Here is a 27,492-nt window from a genome sequence, read left to right on the forward strand (position 1 = left end):
GAGGCCGCGAGGAGCCAGTTTCGGCCGTCGCCGGGCGCGAGCGCCCTCGCGAGGCCGAGGTGCGCCGGAAGTGGCGGCGACTGTGGCGACGGAGACGAGAAGGCTGTGCTGGCCGCGAGTTGTGGGGTTTGGGTCACTGGCTGGGGTCTGGAGTCCCCGGAGGTTAGGGCTTCGACCCGCGCGACACCTGGGGCCCTCGGTCTGAGCGGGAGCAGTGAAGTTCTGGCCCCGCTTCATCCGCGACGGCATTTTAGGCCTGCCTCTCTTGCTCCTGTTTCCCGGAGCAGTGCATAGAGATCCATAGACATGTATAATTCGAACCCTACGTGGATCTGCTCATTCTAAACTCGCCCAACCCTCGTCGTTCTTAGCCTGTGAAATTGCACTATTCTTGTCCCAGCAGGTAGCTCCACGGTCCTTCTGTCTCTCTTCTGCTTGCACATCCCGTTTTCCCTTGGGAGTCCCTTGTTTCTGGCAGTGTGCCTGTGGATTAGTCCGGATCCCTCCAGCCCCTTCTTCCTATGTGTGAAGACAAACCGACAGGCTTTTGGTTTTAGGCTTTTTGCTATTGATTACTATGATTATAGCCGGTAAAACATCCATAGCACATATTACGTACCAAGCGTGGCGTTAAGTGCTTTTACATGTATTAACTCATTTAATCTTTGGACAAACACTAAGAGCTAGGTCCGATTACTATCCCCAATTTGCAAATCAGGGAACCAAGGCCCGGATAAATGAAGTGTGTTGAATAAGGTTACACAGCTAGCAAATCACCTGCTTTAGGACTGCATCATCCTTGAAATTGTTAGTAGTACCTGGTCAAAGCAACATAAATATTAGAAAATTTCATAATTATTAAATAGTATATGTAATTTTATTGAAAAATGCATATTGCTGTTTTTAAGAGTTCCTACATCTGTGGCTGAATATGTCTTATTAGTAGGAGAAAAAAGGTTGAGCATCAATTCTATTCCTATTTGTAATTTTTATAGCTGTGTGCCCTGAGAAACCTTGCTAATATAAACAAGTACTGTGCCTAGGAATGGAAGAGTTTTGTTGTAGCAATATCATTCAATTCTTGACCTCAAAAAATTGGTTGACTTCAAAAAATATGAGCTGACTTCAATTAGGCCCTCCTTCCTTTTTATCAGAAGCAAAGAACCGAAAACCACCTGACTCGCCAAAGGATTTGTTTACTTAATCCTTATTTTTTCACTTTTTCAGATTCTGGGAAATATACCAGATAGGTTTTACCAAGATACCAAATGACTATGAATTCGACCTGATTTTTTCAATGAGATGTACCTTTCACCCGATATGCTGAAAGAGTGGAGAATATCTAAACATTGTTCATTTCATAAATAGTTTTGGATAAGATTTATTTTTGTTATCAGGTGGTTAAATTTTGTTTTTGTCAAAATTTGCAACTGCAGATTTAGCTCATTCAAGTTCAAAATCTGTGTCACTGGGCACAGTGTCTCACGCCTGTAATCCTGGCCCTTTGGGAGGCTGAGGCAGGAGGATCGCTTGAGTCCAGAGTTCAAGACCAGCCTGGGTGACATGGCAAGACCCCACCTCTACAAAAAAATAAAAGAAATTAGGCGGTGTAGTGCCTGGCATCTGTAGTCCTACCTACTTGGGAGGATTAGGTGGGAGGATCACCTGAGCCCAGGAAGTCAAGTGTGCAGTGAGCCATGATGGGGCCACTGCACTCCAGGTTGAGGGACAGAGTGAGACCCTTCTCAAAAACAAGAAAAAAAAAAAGATTTGCAAGTATGTTAAATGTTTACCTTATAACCTAATAAACAGCCCATTTTCACTGTCAAACTAGACAAATCAGATTTACTTTAAATCAGAAACAGTTTGACTTCATTGTTTCAATTCAAAGTATCCTGTGTGTTTTGAGGAGTTTGATGAAGATAGCAGAGAGGAAAAAATCATGGAACGAATCTTAAAAGATGAATTACTATATGCAGTCAAGGCTGGGCATGGCAGCAAACCCCTGCAATCCTAGAGCTTTGTGAGGCTGGGGCAGGTGGGTCACTTGAAGCCAGGAGTTCAAGACCAGTAACAAAACAAAACGAAAAGTAACCAGGTGTGATGGTACAGACCTGTAGTTCCAGCTACTTGAGAAGCTGAGGTGGGAGGATTGCTTGAGCCCAGGAGGTTAAGACTGCAGTAAGCTATGGCGGTGCCACTGCACTCCAGCCTTGGTGACATAGTGACACCCTGTCTCAAAAAAAAAAAAAAAAGAAAGAAAGAAAAAGGCAGTCAAGATTACAGGATTAAAATAGCGTAAAATATAAATGTTTTATTCATTTTAAAAATTAGTCATGAAAAGGTAAGACTATAACACTTAATTACCAACAATACAACATATGTTGCTAAATTCTAAGTTTATAAGTTATTAAGTGTGTAGTATGATAAAAGGCGTGGTATTTCTTTGGTATATTTGGATGTGTTAATCAAATTTATTTAGCTTTTTGGGGATTACTAGTAGAAATCATCCATTAAAGTTCTGAAAAACTTTACAAATTTAGTTAGGCATAATGTCCAAGTTTAAAAAAATAAATGAGACAATAAGGTATTTACTGCTAAAAATGAATTGGGTCAGTGACTAATAAATGATTTGTGAACAGCATATAGAAAATATTAAATATTTTCTGCAATGCAATAAGATGAGATCTTTATAATAGTTCACAATCCATTTTCTCAAATGTGCCCTAATTGCCTTATTGAATAACACATAATCTAAAAGATACATCATTGTGTCTCTGAGTTCAGGTTACACTGGGTAGACACATTATACTGGTTACAGTGTAACTTGAACGATTTTGTGGCCTTGAAAAACATTCTAGATACATTGAAAAGAATCTGGGTCACTGATCTGTACTGCCTTGGCTGTTCAAAGGTGATTTTCTTTTCATATGAATACAGGTCTTAGGGATGAGTATTTTAAATACCCGAAAAAGAACAACAACAAAAAGCATACATTTAATTTGTTTAAAAGACTGCTTTAAGCAGTCAGCATTTCCTACCAGTGACGTCTTTGCTGTGTTTCCTCCTGATTGTCTCTCTAGAAAAGAGTATATAATTTCTTTTTTTTTTTTTTTGGTAAATCATTTTATTTCTTCCATGATGATTTAGAAGTACAAATCATGATTTAGAAGTACTATATTTAAACCAGTACAAATATTTCATAAATAATATCTGGCCATTTTCTAAACAATTGAGTAATTTGTTGCACGATAAGCTACCTCACATCTTGCAGCAAGAAATATGTTAAATTTGAATAGTAAAGACATTACATAATGAATCAGGACACAATTAAAATTTGCTTTAAATATTTCTTTAAGGTAGAGGACACCACACTTCTACTTAATGAAGAGAAACTTTTTTTTTTTTTTTTTTTTCTGTGACAGAGTCTCGCTCTGTCACCTAGGCTGGAGTGCAGTGGTGTCATCTCGGCTCACTGCAAGCTCTGCCTCCTAGGTTCACACCATTCTGCCTTAGCCTCCTGATTGCTGGGACTACAGGTGCCGCCACCATGCCCAGTTAATTTTTTTTTTTTTTTGTATTTTTAGTGGAGACGGGGTTTCACTGTGTTAGCCAGGATGGTCTCGATCTCCTGACCTCGTGATCTGCCGGCCTGGGCCTCCCAAAGTGCTGGGATTACAGGTGTGAGCCACCCCACCCAGCCGAAGAGAAACATTTTTACAGTCCAGAGGTCTTTTATTTTTTTAATACTTATTTTGCCATGAATTCATAGGGAATAGATTCCAGCAGCTCAGGCTCCTTCCCGTTGGTTCTCACAAACTGTGCTTCCCTGGATGGAGCAGGCTGGCACTTCAGTTGAACCCAGGTACTTTTCTCTTTGGCTTCTTTTTCTGGTCATTTTCCTTCACGTGTTTCAGGAAGCTATTTTGGTTCTTAGAGAGCTTAATGTGCTCCATACGCACATTAATTCTTTTAGCAAGAATCAGGCCCTTGTTTGTATACAACAATGCCAACAACATGCTGGGTAACATTGTAGACTCTTCTACTTTTGCCATGGTAACACTTGTGGGGCATTCCTTTTTGAATAGTACCCATTCTCTTGATGTCTACAATATCACCTTTTTTTTTTTTTTTTTTTTGAGACAGGAGACAGAATCTCGCTCTGTCCTTCAGGCCATAGTGCCGTGGCATGATCTCCGCTCACTGCAACCTCCGCCTCCTGGGTTCAAGCAATTCTCCTGCCTCAGCCTCCTGAGTAGCTGGGACTACAGGCGCACGCTGCCATGCCTGGCTAATTTTTTTTTTATTTTTAGTAGAGACGGGGTTTCACTGTGTTGCCCATGCTGGTTTTGAACTCCTGAGCTCAGGCAATCCGCCTACCTCAGCCTCCCAAAGGGCTAGAATTACAGGCGTGAGCCACCAAGCCCGGCCTCACCTTTCTTTTGGATTGACACATACATGGAACAACTGCATGTTTTCTAAAAGGCCTAGAGGACATCTATTGGGTGCCTCTCCTCTTTCCCTTTGTGTTCGTCAATTTGGCGAATTACTAGAAGATGGCAGTTCCGGCTGAAAGGAAAAGAGTTTATTAATTTCTAGCAGTACTTAGGGCATAGAAGAGGTGAGATCTTCACAAAAGAAATTGCCATCCTTCTCCTGCTCTACTGTATGCCTGTCTGAATTCAGAACATTCCAACAAGGGTCAGATACTTTCTCCCTTAACAGGATTGACTCTCATTCTGTTCCCCAAGTCTGATGTCAAGGTGATGGACTTTACAGTTTGTGAATTAGGGAAGCAACAGTAGGTGATGATGGCCTCCGTTACTGGTAGCCGTGTGTATGGTTAGGCACCAGATTCCTGACAAATGGTTGGCCCCTGGGATTTCTCCTTTGTACAGTCCAGCCTGTCCCCTACCCCTACCCAGTCCTCCAGACTGTTTCTGTGAGCTTGTCCAGTGAAAGTCAAACATTGATCTCCTAACCCCAGGGATCCCGTCTGATTATTCGGCAGAGTTGTTTCCTTATTTTCTTCCCCTTGTACCACCGTGGGATCCCCACTCTTTGGCATCTCCATTCCTGACTAGTCTTTTGATAATCAAAGGGAAATTAATATTTCCTAAATGACTGTCCATCAACCCAAAGCTTAGTAGAAACTTTGAAAGTTCATTTTTCAATGATAACAGAAAACACAGGAGGAGGGGGAGAGGACATGTGTTAATATTATTTGTCTTTCCAATGCAAGCTGCATGGTCACACGTATTCTATTTTTGTTGCAGTATAATAGTGCCCTGTTATTCATAGGGGAGATGTTCCAAGACCCCTAGAGGATGCTTGAAACCATGGAGGACCAAACTCTATACTGTGGGCTGGGCGCAGTGGCTCATGCCTGTAATCCCAGCACTTTGGGAGGGTGAGGTGGGTGGATCACCTGAGGGCAGGAGTTCAAGACCAGCCTGGGCAACGTGGTGAAACTCCATCTCTACTAAAAATACAAGATTAACTGTGTGTGATGGCATGTGCCTATAATCCCAGCTACTTGGGAGGCTGAGGCAGGAGAATTGCTTGAACCTGAAAGGCAGAGGTTGCAGTAAGCCGAGATTGTGCCACTGCACTCCAGCCTGGGTGATAGAGTGAGACTCCATCTCAAAAACAAAAACAACAACAACAAAACCCCCAAAACTCTATACTGTGTATATTATGTTTTTTTCTGATCTGATAACCAAGATGGCTACTAAGTGACTAACAGGCAGGTAACGTATATAGAGTCGATATGCTGGACAAAGGGATGGCATGGGATGGTGCAAGATTTCAGCATACTTGTCAGAATGGTGCAACACTTAAAATGTATTCATTGTTCCTGGAATTTTCCATTTAATATTTTCAGACCACAGTTGACCATGAGTAACTGAAACTGCAGAAAGCAAAACCTCAAATAAGGCAGGACTGCCATGACGGTGGGGCTGCAGAGTGTTACACAATGTTAATGTGAAAAGCGGGTATTGATTTTTCCCTTGAAAGAATTGTTACTTGCCCTAGGGTCAGGGCATGGAGGTGGAGTGGTACAGGGGGATGGTAAGGCAGAGAGGGAGAGGGATGGTTCTGGGACATTTGCCAGAGAATGGAAACTTCAGCTCCCTGCCAGGCTGGGAGTGTTCTAGGGCAGGGGTGCTTTGGAAATGGTGGCTTTGTGAGAATGTATTACCTTGAGGAGCTGCAGAATTCAAGAGAGTGGCCATGTCCTAGTTAGTGGGAAAAAGGAGGATGTGTCTGGGGCAGCAAGACAGCAGTAATGTCAACTGAGATGAGGATTGGGATACATCAGCCCATGGGATATTGGGGTAGGAACTTCAGAAGAGGAGGGAAATAGAGTGGTGACGGGGGTTTGGTGAAGTTGGACCTATCAATCACATTAGTTATTAATACTTTATGGGATGGGAGAGTCCTCTGTGGGTAATCTGGAAGACTAATAGTGGTTCTAAAATTTTAGCCTGCACCAAAATCTCCTAGAGGACTTGTTAAAATAGAGTGCTAGGTGTGCCATCCTGAGTCCCTGATTTGATAGGTCTGGAACAGAGCCTGAGAGTTTCCATTGTTAACAAATGCATTTAAGAAATGCTGATAGAGCACTATATGAGAAACACTGGACTAGACAAATCACAGCCCACGGGCCTAATCCAGTCTATCTGTTTTTATAAACAAAGTTGTATTGAAACCATGCTTTCTAGTTTGAACTTTTTTTTTTCATAAGATGATACTCCTTTTATGCAAGTTCCATTAATTTTTATACATTTCTTTGCTCATAAGGTTTAAACTCCTGGTAGTGATAGCAATCAGATTTATAGAAGTAAGATTTATTATGAAGTTAGGTAGCCTGTGTCTATTAATGCTACTGAATTGCTGGCTATTTTGAAAATTGAGATGTCAATATTACAGATGACTTGAAATACAAGGTATCTTTTATATGCTTATAAAGATGGAAAGAAGCTTTGCATTTAGCATTTTCCACTTAGTCTTTGTGAAAATTGTTCTTATTTTAAAAATAGCCTTAATGTATGTGCGTGTGTGTGTGTGTTTCCTGAATATTCTAGATGGTACATGGTATTCTGAAAACTGAAAGTCACACCTCCAGGAATAAAATTAGGAAAAGTAGAAATTGGAGGGAGGTCTCTAGAAATGATGTAATATTATCTGAATACCTCAAATCCAATCCAGGTCATCTGGGTAGAAATTCTGGGATGGATTTATTTAAATATAAATAAAAATTTGTATACCTAAATAAAGATTGTATTCTACATTTGAAGAAAGAGGTTTTTTTTTTTGTTTTTTTTTTTTTTTGTTTTTTTTTGTTTGTTTGTTTTTAGAGTAAGAGGTGGTTGGCATGCATCTATAAAAGGAAGGAATTCAAAGTGTGTAGAATTGGCAATGTCTCTGGAGAGCATGCATTTGCTATTGGGTGCCAGCCATTAAGATGATCTCATTCATTTCTCCTCTGATTCTGTGATAGTTATTGGATCATATTTGGCTTCACATTTGGATTTGCCTATAGGAAGAAAAGTGCTGATTAGTAAATTGAGGAAGCTGTCTACTTGGTAGTTACATCTCTCCCCATGAATGATTTTTATGCATAAAACCCTAAGAGCTTGGTGAATTTTTAAACCACCCAGGATTCAGATCTTTTTTTTTTTGTACTGATAGTCACCTCTTACCTTGCAAGACTGAAGGCTGGACCCCACACTATGGTCAACAAATTGAAGTGTTGCTGTGGGGGTCCAGTCAGGGTGACCAGCTGACCTATCTTAGGTAACATTTAATTTTATTGGCCATATTTTAAATTTAAGTTGTCATTATTACAACTTAAATTGTAGAGAACGAGTAGAATACTAGTAAACTAGGAAAAGGAAGTCTTTCTTGTAGAAAACTAGGAAAAGACAAAGAAGTCTATTGACAACAGGGAATAGGCTGGAGATGAGGACCTGACCCAAGCTGGACCAATTAGAACCCTTCCTTGGGAGTTTTGAAGGTAATTGGTATCCCTCTCTTGGCTACATTGTAAGCAGATGTCTGGAGTAGGTAATAACCAGATCCTCTGTCTTGTTCATCAAGCCAATCTGCTAAGAAAAAAAGAAATCCACTAATCTACAGAGCGAAGCACTGATGAGGATGGACAACAAACACCCTGCCTGCAGTCCGCATATTCCCGAGGACCAGGTATGCTTGTTTCTACCATCATTTGATTAAGTGAAACAAATTCACAACCAATAAAAGTCCTATTTTTAATAGGATGTGCATTGTTACAGTAACGGAAGGAAACTAACACAGGTAGGGATTGTGAGGAATTGTGCAGTGTGGATAGGCATCTAGTGAATGTCAACATTTACCAGCATCATTTACCCCTTTGTAAGCAAACAGAACATTGGCTTGACACACCAGTACTGGCGTGCATCAAAACATCAATAGAAGTCTGATACTCTTCAAGCTAGGTAAGTTGTTCTTTTCATATTGGTGCCTCAGTTGCTCTAGAGAGGTCATGGATTGGATGGGGACAAGTCTTTTAAAACAAGAACTGTCTTGCTAGAAAGATTTGATTCAAGAATGATTTCTATGGAGTTTAACCATATGCCTCAAAAGTTGGAATTAGGCTGTTCATTTTTTAAGATAATAAATAAATAATAAAAGAAAAGAGAAGATATGCCTATTTCTTGAAAGAAAAGTGAATAAAAATACTCATCAGTGATTATTTTAAATAATTAATACTAAATTGACAATGGTACATTTTTGTATTTAAGTGAAGTGATTGTGGTTAAATGAATCCCTTTTTCTGTGACAAGAATAAGAGACTATGATTGAAAGTTGAGATTCAAATAATCATTACAAAAAGACTGAGTGACAGCTATGATTCTTCTTGATTGAGCGTAAATTTAAATTTCTACTATTTTAAGTTATTAGAAATACACTTTGATGTGGCAAATATGTTGAACAAATTATAATGGTGGTTAAACAATTTTTCATTAAAGCATTTCAACAGAGAAGGGAGAAGGAGATGCACTTTGCTTATATATTCACATTTTCTGTTATTAGGCAACCGGACAGGGATTCTTACCATCTTGTTGGTGCTCATGTAGATGTGCTTAGGATAGGAAGCCCAGTGGGCATGGACCCCAGTCTCTGGGAGCCAATGTGCTAATTGTAAGCATAAAACATGCTTCTTACATAAACAATACATATATAAAATACAACAGGAGTAGTTGGATAAGTAGAAATGAGGGCAAAGTGGTAGAAAATGATGTGCATTTATGTATTAAGTTGGTGCAAAAGTAATTGTGGTTTTTTGCCATTACTTTAAATGGAAAAAACAGCAATAACTTTTGTACCAACCTAATAGAAGGGTGGCTGAGATGGGCTAAGCTAACCAGTGAAACACTCTGGAGAAAGTGGCCTTGAACCAGGAAATGATGGGCTGAAGATAAGAACAAGTCGTAAGCAGCTTAATTTTCAAGATCAGTCATAAGAAAATATATATTCAGACGTTCATAGGTATATTCAGTTTTCTTAATTTACAGAAAACACTAGATAGCTCTTTGATTAATGAATGGTAGAGGAAATAATTTAAATGAAATCTAAAGCAAAGGCAGACGTTTCAATTTCTTAGACTAAATGTGAAATGTATTAGTATAAAACAGGAAGGATGGATGATGAAGTTTTTTTTTACAGGCATAAGGATGAAGAGGTGAAGCCTGGGGTCTTTGAATTTCAGCTGTGCGTTTCAGCTTTGCTATTTTCTAGCTTATGACCATGAGCAAGTTGCTCAACCTCTCTGTGCCATTTGTCTTGTGAAATTGTAAAAATAACAGAACTTGCCATAGGGTTTTAGGTACGGTTGATTGAGTTCACTCCTTCATTCACAAATATGTGTTGGGCTCCTATTATGTGCCAGGTGTTGTACTAGGAATGGGAGAGAAAGCAGTTGAGCAAAACAGACAAAGCCCTTTCCCTAATGGTGCTTCCATTCTAGTGGAATTACTAGTCAGAAAAGAAACGCACAAATAAAATATCAGATAGAGATAAGCACTCTGTAGAAGATTAAGTGGAGTGATATGATAAAGGGTGACTGGAAGCAACTTGCAGGTTAGGGTAGGCCTTTCTCACCTCCGAACATCACGTTGAAGTCAGCAGTGAGAAAATAAGGAGGGGCAGCCCTGGCAGGGAGAACAGCTGGTGCTGAGGTCCTGGGGCAGGAATCAGCTCGATGTGTTTGAAGAACATAAATAAGGTCATTGCAGCTGAGGTTAATGGGCAAGAGGCAGAGTGGCAGCGAATGAAATTAGATCATGTAGGTTTTTGAAAACAAGGATAAGGAAGTGTGTTTTGTACTAAGTGCAATGCAAAGCCCCTCAAAAATTTTAAAGTGGGAAGTGGCATGACTTCATAACAGATGTAAAGAGCTCATTTCCAGTCTTGGCACAAGATAAACACCCAAGTGTGTGTATGTTAGCTGTTGCCATTTCATTTAGTCCTCACACCAGCCCTATGTGATGGTTACTATGAAAGGAAATTATCCCAAACCTGAGCTGGGGCAGAACTTTGTAGGCTAATAGGATTTTCAGCCTCTTTGGAAAGGATCTACCATTCCTGATAAAGCACTGGAGTATTTTACTGATAGTTGGTTTTTTCTTGTTTTTTTTTTTTTTTTTTTTTTTTTTTTTTTTTTTTGAGATGGAGTCTTGCACTGGAGTGCAGTGGCATGATCTTGGCTCACTGCAACCTCTGCCTCCCAGGTTCAAGTGATTCTCCTGCCTCAGTCTCCCGAGTAGCTGGGATTACAGGCACCTGCCACCACGCCTAGCTAATTTTTTGTATTTTTAGTAGAGAAGAGGTTTCACCATGTTGGCCAGGCTGGTCTTGAACTCCTGACCTTGTGATTTGCCCACCTTGGCCTCCCGAAGTGTTGGGATTACAGGTGTTAGCCAGCACGCCTGGCCTTTCTGATAGATTTTAATGAGGTTTAGAGTCCTTCTGGGAAGCTAGATTGGCACCACTCTGCTGTTATTTTTTAGATGTGTTCAGTAACCTTTAACCAGACATTTAAGGGCACAACACTCTTTAAGCCTTATGCTATCCTAATAATCTTTAAACCAGATATTCCTCTTTTCAAATTCTAGCTGAATAATATTTATTAAGTCATTTTTTCCTCCCAAAAGTAAATTTTTGAACTAGTTTTTTTTTGAAGTCTTTTCCCTTCCACCAAGCTTGAAATAAAATGTGTGTCAATGTTCCATTGAATTTATCTGAGAAACTGCTTTGACAGTATTATTAATATCACCATTTTACAGACAAGAAAACCGTAGCCTGTGCATTTAAGCGCTCCATCGTACCTACACCCAGGGAGAGCAAATTAAGCCAGCGTTCTAGGAAGCAACAAAGCAAGTCTGAACCCAAGAGGTCTCAGTCCCCAGTAAGAAAAGAATCACTCATTTCTTTTACTGGAATCCCATTATTACCTGTTTTATTTCGTATTGATTTGTAAAGACTGGTAGTCTGTGATTCATTGGGGCCCTCTTTTTGCCCCCAAGATATATGTGTGCAGTTTACTCTCACTCTGCTTTCTAACTTTGAAAAGTTCTAATTTGCTCTTTCAGTAATTGAACCCAATCTTGACTTGGGTGAAACTTTTCTCCAGTTTATCAAGAGCCATTTAATCGATTTTTATGGTCTAGAGTGTCACTTCCTTGGCTCTTCAGCCCATCAAGGCTGAAGCTTTAATTCATTAGTGTGTATGGCTTATGCCAATCAACTCAACCAGATTGTGTGGGTCTGCTGAGCTGAAGTAAATTACTCATTGGTTCTTGTGAGAAGAACCTTGAACGAGATCACTGAGGGATGCTAAAACAATCTGGATGCTTTTGGACTGGAGAATGGGGGATCTCTTTTCTAACTAACAAGCATTATATTCTTAGAATGAAATCAATTCCGTGGTGTACTGGAGTCAGTTCAATCAACTCCTGTTACATTTTCAGGAAATTTGTGAAATAGTTCATGACAACTTTATAGCTTTAAAATGGCCATTGTGGCTGTATTTATGCCACAGAAACTGGCAAATGCCACAAATCAGGGCTTTCTTTCCCCATAGAGTCTGTTTTTAAACACTTAGTGATGTTACCCAAACAAAACCAGGGTTCATTTTCCTGGCAAGCAATCAACAGCTCTCCACAAGAACACAGGTTTTGATCCATAGGAGTTTTATTACTCATCACAAGTAAGGAGAGCACTGGGAGCGTTCTCTAAAGCAGTGTCTCTGTGAGGGAAAGTGACAGGAGAGTTTTATGGGGCGATGGAGGGGGAGAGAATGTGTCATCTCATGCAGGGAAGGGGTCCCAGTGGCGCAGATGCAGTGAGTCATCATGCCAGTGCATAGGTCACCTGCTTTATAGCTCCTTCTGGGCGGGAGACATTAGCATGGTAATGAGGAAAGTTCACTTGGGTTCATGTATAAGTTGCCAGGGTCTGTCAGAAAGTGGTTTCAACTGACTAGGTGACTGCATTCCACACAGAGCCTGAAACAAACAGTTTGTAAAAGAGGGAGCTGTGTGGTTTGGTAAAGCCCACTGAGCTCCTATGGACTCTGGAGACCTAGCAGTACACCATTGCAAGTGCCTTGCAGGTTCTCCCTGCTTTCTTCCTAGTTATAGGACAAGGAGAAGATAGGGAAAGAGGAGAAACTGCCAATGGGCTTTTGGCTTCTTGCCTGCATTTTCACTGCCAGAAGTTCTGTAGTCAAATAGACCCCACACTCCTAGTAACAAATGAGGTTTGCTGTCATTTCCCCCCCTAGGGTTGAATACCAGCTCCATAGCTACTTGCTTTGGGACTTTGGCTGATCAGTTTATTTACATCTCTAGGGCTCAGTTTCATTATCATTACAATGAGAATAATACCACCAATCTCGTTGTGTATAGATGTATGTGTGTGTGGGTGGCGGGGTGGGGCGTGCTGGGGATGGGATGGGGTGGTAAATGATATGGTTCCCATTAAAGTCTTTGCTGAAGACTTGGTGCATTGGCTCTCCATAAATAATAGCTCTAATGATATTATTCAGTAAGTTCTCACACATGCTCAGAGGTAATAAAAGAAAAACTTCATCTGAATTAAATTTAAAGGAGTTTAATTGAGCAATGAACAACTTGTGAATTGGGCAGCCTTCCCAGCCAGAGTAGGCTGGGAAGAGACTCCAGCACAGCCACGTGGTGGAGAAATATTTATGGACGGGAAAAGGAAAGTAATGCCCAGAAAACGGAAGTGAGGTGCAGAAAACAGAAGTGAGTTACAGAATTGGATTGGTTACAGCTTGGTGTTTGCTTTATTTGAACATGGTTTGAACAGTTGTACATTTGCTTGACCAAAACTCGTGACTGGCACAATCATAGGTTATGGTCTATTTACACCTCCACTTGTTATAGTTCACAATGTACAGAGAAATCCTTAGGCTGAAATTAAAGTATGTAAGGAGGCAGCTTTATGCTAAACTTGATTTAACAGAGGGCACTTGTAAGCTACGATTTCATAAAGGCCTTTCTGGTAATGTCTGATGCCTCTGAACCAGCCTGACTTGTACCATTTTCCCCATGAGCTCTCTCTCTCAATATCTCGCTCTTTCTCTGCCTGTGACCTATGTGGGCTGGAAGCCCCAGTACAGGTGTGATTCCAGTACATTGCAAGTCTCACCAGGCACATATTTTTCCATTCCGTTCAGTGCCTGCCTTCCAGTGGTACCCCAAGTGTATTGAGCTTGACAACTTTTTCAGCTATAAATAAGTGGTGGTTGGGGCGAAGGGGTGGGTGTGAGAAGAGACTTATCTTGAAATATGTTGATTTAGGCTGGATGGCTTTTCACTGACTTGCAGAAGTAGTATATTGTGTCTCTATGCAAGATTCCCCCTTTATTTACTGCAAGGATGTTTTTATCAGGTTAAGGAGAAAGCTGAGGTTGGAGAAGGCGTGCTTTTCTGTTCCCTTTTATCTGTCAATTTCTCTCCTCATTCTGCAAAATCCCCAAGATACCATGTTAGAGTTAAATCAGTATATGATCAGCAATCAGACAGGCCTGAATATGACATGTGATTCTGCTACTTATCAGCTGAATGACCTTGTGATGGTCATTTGAATTTCTAATCTTTAGCTTCCTGATCTACAAAATGCCTCTCTCTCCCTTTTTGTCTTTCTCTCTCTCTCTCTTTTTATCTGTCTTGGGCTAGCTCTGTACTTCACAACCTGGCTACACATTATATTTACTTGGGGAGCTTTTCAAAAATAGTTAATTCCTGGGCTCTGCTCCAAAAGACTGATTCAATTGGACTAGGTTTCAGCACAAACATCCATCTATTTTGGAAGCTCTCGGTGAAGTACTATGTATAGTGAATGTTAGGAACTGCTGAGCTTCTCTTATTAAGCCTCTCTGGACCCCGTCTGGCCGCCATGCTCTTTACCTGGGTGTCGCTGGACCACAACAGCTCATGTTAATACAACATACAAAACAATCCATTGCTAACAGTCACTTTGTAACTCCAGCCCTCCACCTGCTCAGATTGGCAGGCAGTGCAGTCATCTGTAACTTCTTGTCTTCAGGAGCCCTTTCATGGAATGTGCAAGAACCCCTGTTGGTGCTCTGCAGATGAGAAAAATAGCTACTGAGATCCTTGTTCACTTGCTGAAGCTGGAAGTCCTTGTGGTCTGGAGAAATGCCAACTTTTGCAGTGGTTCATCTGAGAACAGTGGATGCTGGTCTTTCTCTGGGTAATCCTTGGGCAAGAATACTCTCTCCCCAGTTGGCCTGGATTGCCAGGGAAGAGAGTATTCATCTGAGAAACTGCTTTGAGAGTATCATTAATATCATCATTTTACAGACGAACCTTAGAAATGGTAAGATGATCAATGTCATAAGAGGTAACCTGACCTGACCGTAAGACCTGACCTTAAGAGGTCAGGTCTTCCACTTCACCTAAGTGAAGCCAAGCTTCCCAAGGCACAGCTCAGCACCTGGGGAGCCACATTGCAATGAGTTACAGCACCATCCACCTACTGCCTAGAACCACCATTTTGTTCCATAAACGTAGGTCTGGGTTACCCAGTCCACACTCCATCTTCCTGTTGGTGATTTTCTTTCATTTCTTCCCTCCACCTGGCCCCAGGTGGGTACAGTCTTGTCCATCAGATGTGTTCTAATAAATAGTTAAATACCAAACCCTCTTCTTCCAGAAGCATCCTTGGTTCCTTCTACATATATGTGTAGATTCATATATGTAAACTAAGTATGAAAAAGGATCTTTCATCAGTTTACTTATCAGCTTCTTCTAAACCCATGCTCTTTCCAAGCTGCATATCCAATTTTAAAAAGTTCCTATTCCAAAACCAGCGGGTAGGAATGAAATTACTTTACCCAGGTGTAACTCAAAAGGATCACTGAGTGATTATTTCCAGAACAATGGGATGACTTGCTCCAAAGGTAAGTTCAAGTTTTCACCATGAACATATAAAACACCCAGGATTTCTTAGTTTCAACCAGTTTTAGGATTCAATCTCCGCTAGTTAAGTCATTATACGTAAATGCCGTTGATATGAATGTCGATCTCACAGGGTTGTTGAGAATAATACATGAGATAAGATGTAGATAGATCAATTTGTAATATTTTATTACTGACACTGTTGCTAATTGGCTAAGCTAATCAGCATCTTATTAGAATTGTCCCTTTGGGCAGTGAACATCCCTCTTCCTGTTCCTCCTGCGCCCTTCTTGTAGTCAGTGTGGTAGCTCTGACCTCTAGTCAGTACAATCCAGTGGATTCTAGATTCTCACCACATCACCACTAAGATTATGGTCACGTTAACCAGGGTGATGGGGCCTCTACATTGAAATGCAGGGCTGTGGGATCAGTGATACTTGCTGTCTTGCTGTCTCCTGCTTTGGTTATGAGAGAAATTCAAGAAAGCAGCTCTTGCTCAGGTAGACTTTGGGTTAGTTCCTGAGCTTTGGTTTTCCTCTGGATTGGCCTAAAGGTCTTAAGGGGTTGAGGAGAATACTGGAGAATGTCTGTTATCATCCATGTTCTCCAACAGAGTAAAGCCAAAACATTAAGTACTGGAGTTATTCAGTACTTGCCTTCCCTAAGGGAAGTGTAGTACTTACTGTGTCTTGATTCTCATGGAGCTACTTGCCTCTGCCCTCTGTTAGTTAGCAATCTGGAAGGGAGGAGGGTTGTACTCAGCATTTCTAAATAGACAATAGTTCTCCTGATTGAAAGGCTAAAACACTTCCACCCTGGAGTTTTACTGACCACTGATTTTTTTTCTTTTTTTTGAGACAGGGCCTTACTCTGTCACTCAGTGCAGTGGTGGTGCCATCTTGGCTCACTGCAACCTCTGCTTCCTGGGCTCAAGCTATCCTCCTACTTTAGCCTCCTAAGTTGCTGGGACTACAGGCACGTGTCACCACACCCAGCGAATTTTTGTATTTTTCATAGAGACAGGTTTTTGCCAAGTTGCCCAGGTTGCCCATGCTGGACCATTGACATTTTAAGAAATGTATGCTTGTCCCTAAAAGGGGAGGTCAGTTTGGGATCCTCCCTCATGGATGATGTGAGTTTGATTACGTAAGGGGACTGGTTTATCTCTCTTATGGGTGGTCACATAATATTCAGGAGGTGTACTGACTAGGCTCAATGATTGACTGGGTGAAGCAGGAAGGAGGAGGGGAGCTATCCAGGTAGACAGGTTTTCTCTGGAGCAAGAGTTGGTTGACCTCAGCCAGCAGGTCAAATCTCGCCTGCTGTCAGCATTTAGTAACTTTTTATTTTGAAATGATTTCAGACTCAACTGCCACCTGTGTTATAAATAAAGTTTTCTTGGAACATTACAACTCTTACTTGTTTACATATTGTCTATGGCTGCTTTCATGCTACAGTGACAGAACTGAATAATTGCAATAAGAACTTATTTGTACCCTTTGGCTCTTTATGAAAAAAGTTTCCTGATTCCTGCTCTAGAGTCAAAGATGCTTCTCAATCAAAAATACTCCCCCAAATTGCTGTATGTTTCATAATCTCCCTCACTGTGACCCAAAGGCCACAAAACCCTTGTAGAATCAGAGAACACAGGGTTGGAAGGGGGTATTAGTGGTCATTCAGTGCAATTCCTCATATAAGGCCAGAATCTCCCAATGGTGCCCCTTCAAGCAATCGCCTAGTGATGGAGGCATATCATTGTGTGTAGTAGTCAGCTCAGCTTTTTTGGGGAAGTTCTGGCTGTTGGAAAATGATTTCTTATATTGAGCTAGGCTGTGGTGGATGAGAAAAACTATTAAAGTGTTATTATTTATGACCCCCTCTCCAGCCTTTGAAGGAGGAAGACGTCATCACCAGCAGAATGGGCTGTACCACCTGTGTTGTGTGGATCAGCATGATGGATGGAGAGGAGACCTGAAGATGCTACAATGGCAAATTTGCTCTACATGGAGATGCTGGATGTCCCTAGACATAAAGACCCACAAAAGGATGCTGGAAGGGCGTGGCTGGACAGGGGTGGGGTGAAGGAGGAGCTGCAGATGAGGAAGGAGTCAAGGTGTAGAATTTGTCTGAAATTATTCTTCAAAGCTTCTCAGGTAGGATTTGGGCATTTGGGTGCATTTCTAGATGCTTCAGTCAGTTGAAGAAAACTGGGGAAACAAAAGTGCCCACATGACGTGGTGCATTTTGGTTGTGTCTGTCACCTTGAGGCTCCCATGCATTGGTCTTCTATTCTCAGTCCAAACAACTTTCAGCCCAAGTAGCACCCTAGCAATTAATTGTCCAAATTCTACCTCGTTGTCTTTCTCCCTAGCCACAGATTTCCTCCCCTCTCAGCTCAAATATTTCTTCAAACCAGCATGTGTGGCGGGAGAGAGGTGGAGGAAGGCTATGTGCCATCTTTGTGGCCCATGTTGAAGGTTTTCCAGGGTACAGGGTAGTGCCACGATCTCTAGATGTGCATTAAGGGCTCTGGCTTCCACATCTGTTTCTGCAGTAACTTTCTGTGCAACCTCTTGTCATCATTTCTCTTCTTCATACTTTAATTTACTTTTCTGTAAAATGAGCTGGAGCTGGAACAGAGTTTCAACTTTTTTTTTTTTTTTTTTTTTGAGACAGAGTCTTGCTCCTTCGACCAGGCTGGAGTACAGTGGTGCAATCTCAGCTCACTGCAACTTCTGCCTCCTGGGTTCAAGTGATTCTCCTGCCTTAGCCTCCCGAGTTGCTGGGACTACAGGCACACACCACCACACCTTTCTAATTTTTTGTATTTTTAGTAGGGACGGGGTTTCACCATGTTGTCCAGGCTGGTCTCGAACTCCTGACCTCAGCCGATCTGCCCACCTCGGCCTCCGAAAGTGCAGGGATTACAGGTGTGATCCACTGTGCCTGGCCTCAAATGCTGCTTACTGAGCCTTGAGCCAAGTGACCTCTGGGGTCTTGAGCAAGGTGAGCAGCAATGTAGATGCTAAAAGGCCAGATTTCCAAGCCGCCCTGGGCAGCTTTCTTCAAAGCAGTTATTTATTGGACAGATTGGGGTCCATTAAAACCCCGAAGTATTTCCACTGCTAAAAAATAAGCCTAGAATCCAATGAACTATCAGTCTTTCTCAGTGTGTGGTGCAGGTCCCACTAGGGAGATACAAGCTTATGTATGATGCATGGATGAACATTTTAAGTTTTCATAGTTATGTTTATTTTAAAGTCTATTAGGAAAAAAATATAACTATCACATCAAATGTGTGATTTCATTGATATTGATTAAGATGAAGCTACATTTAATTGAATAAGTGAGCTTACTTGAAGAAAGAGAATAAGTAAGTAATAGTGCAGGTGGTATAGGATTATGGCCAACATAATTAACATTTGGGAAAATGGGCAAAGCGACCTCCACAGGCCCTCCTGGCTGTGACATTCTAGCATTCCTCCTCCTCCCCATCTTCTCTCTTGTTTCCTCTCTGTGGTCATGTCCTCCTCAGCGGAGACGGCATTATAATGTGTACTTTCAGATTCAAAACAGTGGCCTTGACATGCACGAGGTCTGCGCTCTGTGAGTCCCCTTGGCCCTCCCTATGAGAGCTTTACTTTGGTCAGGGGGCAGCTCTGTTTTCCTACCTTCAGTTTCTGATGAGGTACATGAAACCCACAGGAAGCAAATCAAAATGAAAGCAAGAAAAACAAGGCTCGGCAGAGAGCGGCTATCTGCACTTCACTTGGGATTAGAGAAGGCGCTTTTGGCTCCATTAGCAGAATACCTAATGTGCTTGTGTTTGAAGAAGCAAATCTGCAGAATTAGCAGCCAGTGAATTGTTAGTCTTGCAGGCTGTTGATTCTGTCTTGCTCTTTTTTAACCATCAGAACTCACTTAGTTTTATTTATTTTTTGGCATGAAATAATTTCCTATATCCTCTTTTTAACTCACTTCTAGTAGCATAGCACATCTATTTTTCTCGTTCTGAATTCTGGATGATTTTATTGTTGAGGGAAGACAGTAGATATTGCATATCTACTTTCTTTTTTCTGTTATTTATTTGTTTATTTTTTACAGTTTTATGTAAACACAAAGCAGGCCCATGATCTGCCTACTCATTTTCTTCACTGCACAGCCTGGCATTGGGGTTGGCGACTTGCATGGCCAGCTGGGTGGCCCTTTCCATGATGGCTTTGCAGTTCTTGGAGGAAACATTGTGATCAGTCTCAGCACAGTAAGATTTGTTGCACATCAACGGTACTTTCAGCTCCTTGACGTTGTGAACCAGGAACTTCTGGAAGCCACTGAGGAGCATATGCTTTGTTTTCTTGTTGCTCCCATAACCACTGTTGGGCATCAAGATCTGGAGCTTGAACCTTCTACGAACCTTGTTGTCAATACCGCTGGATTTCCGCCAGTCACGCTTAGTTTTGATATATCAGTTTGACTGGTGCCCAATGAACTTCTTGGTTCTCTTTTTGACTATTTTGGGCTTCACAAGGGGTATGAAGGTGGCCATGATGCTGAGGAGGACATGGCTGCCACGTCCATAGGCAGTGCCAAGGAAGAGAGAACATACCTACTTTCTAATGTTGGACTTGCACTGTGTGTCCACAGTTGATGAAGTGTGGCATGCCATGGTGGACAGACCTTGGGCATCTGGGGCAGACAAACCTGGATTTAAACTTGGCTTAACCATCTGTCATCTGTGGACAGGTCTTTCTTATTTAAATAAGCTTGATTTTTATTTTTAAAATTTCTTAACAAGAATTATGCTTTTTTTCCCCCACAGAATTTTTTGTGTGTGGATTTAAGAGGCAATGTATAAAAAAAACTCCAGCTTCAGTGTGTTGTTTAGATGTGTAATAAATATCAGCTCTTTTTTCATTTCTCACAAGCTTGACAAGTGCTTGTACTAGATACTACAGCCAAAGCAAAGATGAATATGACATAGGCCAGGATGGCAAATAAGTTTTCTTTCATGCCCAGCTCTCATGAAGTGGTGAAGCCTCAGGGAGTACTGTGTTGAGATGGATTTTAAGGGTCAGCAGGGAAGAGTGGTGTAGTGGATTAGCCATATCCTTCAAGGCTCAGGAGGGGGCACTGAGGAACACAAATGTCACAAATTTGCCATCACTGACACACCTCTGTTTTGGGAAGTCAGAGCAAATGGAGTGTGAAATTTGTGTAGAAGAAATGAATAGCTATTGAACATAAGGAGAGTGGTAGACACTCTTACATGTGTTATGTCTTGAATGCACTCAGCAAACTGGAGAGGAATGAATTACTCTTTGCAGGACAGTGCTCCAGGTGGCCTTGGACCAAACCAGTTTTTACTCCTTTTCCACTTGTAGTTCTCAAGAGTAACTATAGAATGTGCCACGAGTGTAGCATCTGAGATAAAGGGGGAGATGGCTGGAACAGTCATCTCCTGTTCCAGTTCTGTTCCAGTCCTGCCCCGTCCTCCTAAAGAAAAAGGGTGTCCTCTGCATGTTCTCACTCATAAGTGGGAGTTGGAGTTGAACAATGAGAACACATGGACACAGGGAGGAGAATATCACACACCGGGACCTGTAGGGGGTGGGGAACTAGAGGAGGGATAGCATTAGGAGAAATACCTAATGTAAATGATGGGTTGATGGGTACAGCAAACCACCATGGCACGTGTATACCTATATAACAAACCTGCATGTTCTGCACATGTACCCCAGAACTTAAAAGTATATGAAAAAAGAGAAAGAAACAGGGTGTCCTTCAGTGCTTTAGCCCAGCATGTCATGTGACCATAGGGAATACAACCCAGGGTGGGCTGCTTTCCCTGGTTCCTTAGCTGCGGTGCAAGTAGGGCACAGGCAGATGGAGCATCATCTGCCTTAGGAAGCTTTTCTGAGCCTTGGGGACGAGCTTAAAATGAATCCCAGTCTTCTGTTATCCTTGCTGCCTATCTATAAGTAATAAATCTGCTTCATGTAACTTGTGTACGAATGTGTTCTGTCTCACTGCACCCAGACAAGTTGGCAACGAGTGCGTAGAGATCTGCTTCCCATTATTCTCACGCTGTATGAAAGAAAATGGAATCGTAGACAAGGTAAGTCATTTTCTCAAGATCTTACAAAGTAAGAAGTGGTAAGAAGAATCTGAGATTTGGACCCAGATGCCTGATTCCAGAAGCCTTTTGTTTGTGACTATTTAAACTCGGGTGTTCAAATGGAGTTGTAAAAAAGAAAATACTGAGGTAAAATGTAGGTACTTTAAGGTGTGTCCAAGTGCATTAGTCTTAAGTGCTCAGCTTGATGAACTTTTTTTTTTTGAGATGGAGTTTTGCTCTTATTGCCCAGGCTGGAGTGCAATGGCATGATCTTGGCTCACTGCAATCTCTGCCCCCTGAGTTCAAGCAATTCTCCTGTCTCCACCTCCCGAGTAGCCAAGACCACAGGCATGCACCACCACACCCAGCTAATTTTTTTGTATTGTTAGTAGAGATGGAGTTTCACTATGTCGGCCAGGCTGGTCTTGAACTCCTAACCTCAGAAGATCTACCCACTTTGGCCTCCCAAAGTGCTGGGATTACAGGCGTGAGCCACTACACCCAGTCTAGCTTGATGAATATTTAATTAGTTTTATATACTTGTGTAACCATCACTCAGACCATGACATAGAACTTACCATTCCAGAAGCTTCTCTTGGGTACCTTCCTGGTTAAAAGTGTCTCCAGGAGGTGTGCTACTATTCTGATACTTACCACCATCAATTAATTTTGACTCTTCTTCAGTTTCATACAAGTGGAATTGTACAATATTTTCACTTTTGTGTCTGGTTTCTTTGTTCAACATAATGTCTATGAGATTCATCCATGTTGTCATGTTAGTAGTTTTTTTTTTTTTTAGTTTACTTTGTAGTACTCCATTTTATGAATATACCATGATTTATTTATCTGTTCTCCTCTTGAGTGGTAATGAATGTTTCAATATACAAATAACTGGGGAATACTACACTCAAAGGCCCCATGAAATACACAGACATTTGTGACTGTATCCATAATCAGTACAAATGCGAAGTGAGAGGGGATGATCTGCTAATGCATATCATGTTTTGCACTGTTGTTGGTGATATGACTTACCAAATAGTGACCAACTCCTGGTAAAATTCATCATAAAATAAAGTACAATCTTTCTTCAATTGACCCTGGAAAATTCACTGGATATTAAATGGTATAAGAATTTACTTGTTTTTAGTTGTAAAATGGAGCAAGGTTCTAGGTTCACATAACTTTTTCAACTACACAAATATCTTGTGGGATATGTAGGGCATCTACTCACCCTGGTCCTCAACCATGAAATATCATCGAGTGCCCTCTTATCATAGCACCAGCTATCCTCACAGTTTTCCAAAATATCTTTGGGTGTGGTGCCACCTCTGCAGAAGCCCTGATTCTAACTCAGGTCTCTCATTTTACAGATGAAGGAATCATCCCTTTGGGGAGGGAAGAATTACTCACTGGAAAACATAGGGATTCAAACATAAAGCCTGGACCAGGACCACAGACTTCTGACTCCTTAGGCTCAATCCCAGTTGTATCCACCACAGCAATTGAAGCCAAGGATTAGAGTCAGGTAGGCTTGGGATCAAATCCTGGCTCTGACCTTGGGAAAACTGCTCCATGTTTTCAAGCCTCTGTTTCATCATTTGCATAAATGAGATTAAAAATAGCGTTTACCTTAAAGAATTGTTATGAGGACTAAGAGAGGTTATGACTTTGAATTCCTGGCACATAGTGAACTCTTAATTAATGGTAGCAATTATCACACTGCTTATTCCCTGCTTTAAAGCTCATTCATTTAAATGCCAACAGAAATTGTCATATCCTAGAGAACTTCTCTACTTGAACTTTTTTCTCTGTGGAGAAACACTTGTTTATCATTTGTTTCCAATACTTCAAATCATTCCTTTCCAGGACAAGGCCTCCTTCTAATCTCCCCATTTTCCTCCAAGATGTCCCGGGCCACATTTAAGGGAAAAATGTCTTGAGCAGAGTAGCTCGGAGGATTCTCATACCTTGACTCTTACTTAAAGAAAGGAAGAACCACCTTTGGGGCTTTGATTTGGTTTGAAAAGGCGGAAGGGAGGTGATATCAAGCACTTATTTTGAGCAATTATTTTGTACCAAGTGTATTGCAGGTGGTCTATTTTGTTGCATTCTCTCAAGAATAGTCCTTGTGAGGTGGACAGTTAAGGATCACCTCCATCTTATAGATGAGAAAGTGGGCACTCTAAGCTGATAAGACCCTTTCTTGAGGTCATACAGAGCCAAGATTAAAATATAAACAAAAAATAAAATTCTATAGCCCCTCCAAGCAACTGAAGGGCCTCTCCTGGCCCTTCTTGGCCAGGGCACTCCAAAGTTAACCTGAAAAACTGGTTCAGGCCATGACAGGAAGGGGTGTCAGACATGTCTCATTATACCCTCCTCTCTTTAGGAATTCAGGAAAAGTGACCAGCATTTAACATCAACACAGACCTTAAGTCTGATAAGAAACATTTACATTCTATTCTCTCTGAAGCCTGCTACCTGGATACTTCATCTGCATGATAAAACCTTGGTCTCCACAACTTCTTATTGTAACCTAGACATTTCTTTCTATTGATAATAACTCTTTCAACCAATTGTCAAATCAGACAAATTTTAAATCTACCCACAACTGGAAGCAGACCCCCCAGTTTCCCTTTTCCGAACTGAAACAATATGTATCTTAAATGTATTTCATTGAAGTCTCATGTCTCCCTAAAATGTATAAATCTAGGCAAAGCCCCAACGACCTTGGGGTCTTGTTCTTAGGGTCTCCTGAAGGCTATGTCACGGGCCATTGGTGACTCATGTTTGGCTCAGAATAAATTTCTTTAAATATTTTAGAGTCTCACTCTTTTTGTCAACAAAAATCAGCTCTCTGACACTGTTGTGATTTGGGTTCTTTCAAAAGCAGATCCTGAGACAAGGGTTTGAGTGCAAGTGGGAGTTTGGGAGGTGTATTTATCTTTTTTAAAAAATATTTTTTATGCCTGTCAGCTCTGAATGGACCCTTTATTAATAATGTATGTTCTGGGACTAACAAAGGCCTGCCTCTGAGCCTGTCTTCTTTAAGTGCGCGCGATGCTAGGCTGCCTCAGTAGAGGGCGCTGGAGGACACCACAGCTGGAGGAGGGTTCTTGCCGGTTGTGCGGCGACAGCGGCTCAGTAGTGTGGGTGAGCAAGGACAGCGGGTGGAACTGGTCCTTCTGTGACTCTGCAGCCCCGGCTTGGTGATATTTTTTGTGCAGCCCTCATGACATGGAAAGCAGAGCCCCCCAGCACAGAATGAGCGCTCCGAAGGGCTCCTGCCCTTACCGGTGCCCGGATTACCTTCCCTTTCCCTGTTTGCTGCTCTTGGGCCCGGAATTCAGCCTCCCTTTACAAGCTTCTGCTCGGCCTGTGTGCAGCTGCCCTTAGCTGGCAGGGTCACGCGTTGAGTAGCCGCTACTTCTGCAGCCTCCAGCAGCCCCCGCCAGCTCCCGGGCTCCAGCCCTCACCATCAGTTGCTGACTGGCTCCCGCTGCACTCCGGAGGCTGGCTGCGCTCTGGTGGTTCCCAGCAATTCCAGGCCAGCTCCAGGCTGGCCAAAGCAGCTTCCCTGCTGTCTCGTGGGCTGAACCTCACCGTTTCCCAAGAGGTCTGAATCCCTCTCAAGTTCATCTTTTCCTAAGTTCTCCCTCTCAGCTCTTTTCCTAAGTTCTCCCTCTCAGCTTTGTAGTTTCCTTACGTCTATACTCTTCATAGTAGTCCATGACTCTGTGTTACATTTGTCCTATTGAACTTACTGTGTGGTTTCTGTCTCTTGACTGGAGCAAGGCTGTCACAGGAGTCAATCCCGGAAAAATGATGAGAGAGTAGGGACGAGAGAAAAGCCAATAAGCAGTATGTTAATGAGTAGGTCCCACCTGGGGCTCAGTCGCACTGGTGTCCCTCTGAGAGTATGGGCACCACACACTTTGGGATTGCCCCAGCAAGGGGCAAGCAAGGGAACTGGGTGTTTATCCTCCGACTCATTGCTTGAGGCTTGCTCTTGGGGATGGTAGCTCCCTGGAACTTCTGTCCTGCCCTGCATATGTGGACTGTGCAGGGGATACTTCTGTGGCCAGAAAAAGCCCTTGGGCAGAGAGAAGCAGGTTCTTGATGCTGAGATGTCTGCGTGCTTGGGAGTTGACCACTGCAGCTGCAGGTGACCTCTGGGGTGGGCCAAGGGGATGTAGGTGGGCAGTGATGCATCTGCTATAGACATGTTGTAGGATGTGGGGCAGCAGAAGGAAACTGATAGCTGGATGCCAATGAGTGGCCCAGATTGATTCAAGGGTAAATTTGCTGGAAGAAGTCTGCTGCAGAAGATCAGATGCTTTCCTGACTGGTGTAATTTAATTGTATGGTCAGTGTTTGCTATGGATAATTGTTTTTTTCTTTGACCTTCACAATCTTGCTGGCTCAGTCACACTGGAAGACACTTTTCTAGCTCTCTCAAATGCAATAAGACTAACCTGGCTTCCACCAGGAGCTCGCGGGCTTGCCATTTCCAGGAGGTGCCGATGGATGTGGCATGCAACCAGCAAACGGCGGTGGTGTTTGGATTTCCCATTTTGCCCTCTACAAGAATATTTCAGCTGAAGCAAAAGGCTTTTTCCTTTACTCTGGGTTTTTAAATAGAAATCTTGGTTGCATTAAGCACTTTTAATTCTGAGCATTAGACTGTAAAGTTCAAAGCTCTGTTCTGCTCTTGAACACAATGGATACCAAGGCAAGAGAGTCTAATAACAAGGAATACCAGAAAAAAAAAAATATAGGCAGGAGACAAGTTTATTGCGAAGTGTTGTGAACAGTACTTGTGATTAATGTGGACCGAAAAAGGCTATTTCTACATTAACATCATTCACATCTGCAATAATTTAAACAACTTATCTGATTTCCCCAAGAGGGGATGTGTTCTTTCCACATATAACATGCTCAGGGAAGGAAGAACAAGGAAGCTTACTCTGCCCTGAAACATATCTGGGAGAGCTTTTCTGCTTTGGAAAGATCACCAAGTTATGTTTTTAAGTGACAAAAACAATGTCCAGAAGAGTATCAAATAGCTAATTATTGTGTAAGAAGGAGAAAAGGAAGACTACATAGTCACATTTACTTATATTTATATGAAAAGCTAATAAAAGTAGCTAGGTATACGTAAGGCAGTCAGAAACAAGACTTTTTAATTTATAACTTTTATATCATTTTAATTTAAAAGTGATGCTAATATATTTCCTGTTAAAGAAACAAATAACAACCTGCCCAGTGGAAAGCATCATCATTGTAATAATGTCCTAAGATCATTTTTTATGACCTTTGAAGGTAACTTAGGATAGGGAAATGCGTTCCATAAAATTCAGCTACCTGCACATAGCAAATCCTTGGCAAACACTTGGAATAGGGTGAAGGTTTTTGTGTGACCATGGAATTTTTTTTTTGTTTACATCTCTGCTGCTATTCGCCATCCAGGCAGCAGGGGGAGGTGTTTCTCTGTTTTTCTTTGCGCCTCCCGCGCCTTCTCCCCAACTTCATATGCAAAACTGACCAAGAATTCTCTAATTCAAATCTATGCACGAAATGCACCACATTTTCTAGATTCATGTTGTTACTCTCTCATATCCAAAATCTTTGGGAGACTTGGAGCTTCCAGCAGGCTGCTAATGATTATTCAAAAGGGGTTGATTGTTGGGTTTGCTGGTGTAAAGTTTATCTTTCCTCTTCTCTGTGCCTCTCCTTGTCACTCCACTCAGCCTTCATACATCACTTGCCATAATCGAGTCACAGAAAACAAAACTTACATTATGGAAATTCACAGTCTTTTTTCCATTTTACAGATGAGACTCAGGATTTAGAAGGCAAAACAAACAAACACACAAATAAAAA

At 41.8% G+C, this 27,492-nt stretch overlaps 1 protein-coding gene and 1 pseudogene across 3 annotated transcripts; one reads left to right on the forward strand and one right to left on the reverse strand.

Annotated features, from left to right (window-relative positions):
- Positions 1–72: 72 nt before the first annotated feature.
- LOC102117611 (uncharacterized) lies at positions 73–27,492 on the forward strand. Of its 3 annotated transcripts, none has more exons than XM_065544792.2 (6): positions 73–403; positions 8,104–8,208; positions 17,380–17,647; positions 21,531–21,609; positions 22,980–23,134; positions 27,444–27,492. In XM_065544792.2, the coding sequence occupies exons 3-5, from the start codon at positions 17,453–17,455 to the stop codon at positions 23,126–23,128; spliced, it is 423 nt and encodes a 140-aa protein (XP_065400864.1). In that variant the 5' UTR covers positions 73–403; positions 8,104–8,208; positions 17,380–17,452; the 3' UTR covers positions 23,129–23,134; positions 27,444–27,492. The 3 variants fall into 3 exon arrangements, with proteins under 3 accessions (XP_065400864.1, XP_073895535.1, XP_065400863.1); XM_074039434.1 differs by lacking the exon at positions 27,444–27,492 and adding an exon at positions 23,999–24,134; XM_065544791.2 differs by lacking the exons at positions 73–403; positions 27,444–27,492 and adding exons at positions 7,891–8,020; positions 23,999–24,134.
- LOC123573548 (large ribosomal subunit protein eL32-like) lies at positions 19,633–20,040 on the reverse strand (annotated as a pseudogene).

Source organism: Macaca fascicularis, chromosome 5 (assembly GCF_037993035.2).
Source record: "Macaca fascicularis isolate 582-1 chromosome 5, T2T-MFA8v1.1".
Lineage (NCBI taxonomy): Eukaryota > Metazoa > Chordata > Mammalia > Primates > Cercopithecidae > Macaca > Macaca fascicularis.

Bases quoted from the DNA above. Each gene is read 5' to 3' on its own strand.
- LOC102117611 (XM_065544792.2), top strand. From the start codon at position 17,453: ATGGAGAGGAGACCTGAAGATGCTACAATGGCAAATTTGCTCTACATG. The intron at 17,648-21,530 runs GTAGGATTTGGG...CACTGCACCCAG, and splicing joins TATTCTTCAAAGCTTCTCAG to ACAAGTTGGCAACGAGTGCG. The intron at 21,610-22,979 runs GTAAGTCATTTT...CTCATTTTACAG, and splicing joins AAAATGGAATCGTAGACAAG to ATGAAGGAATCATCCCTTTG.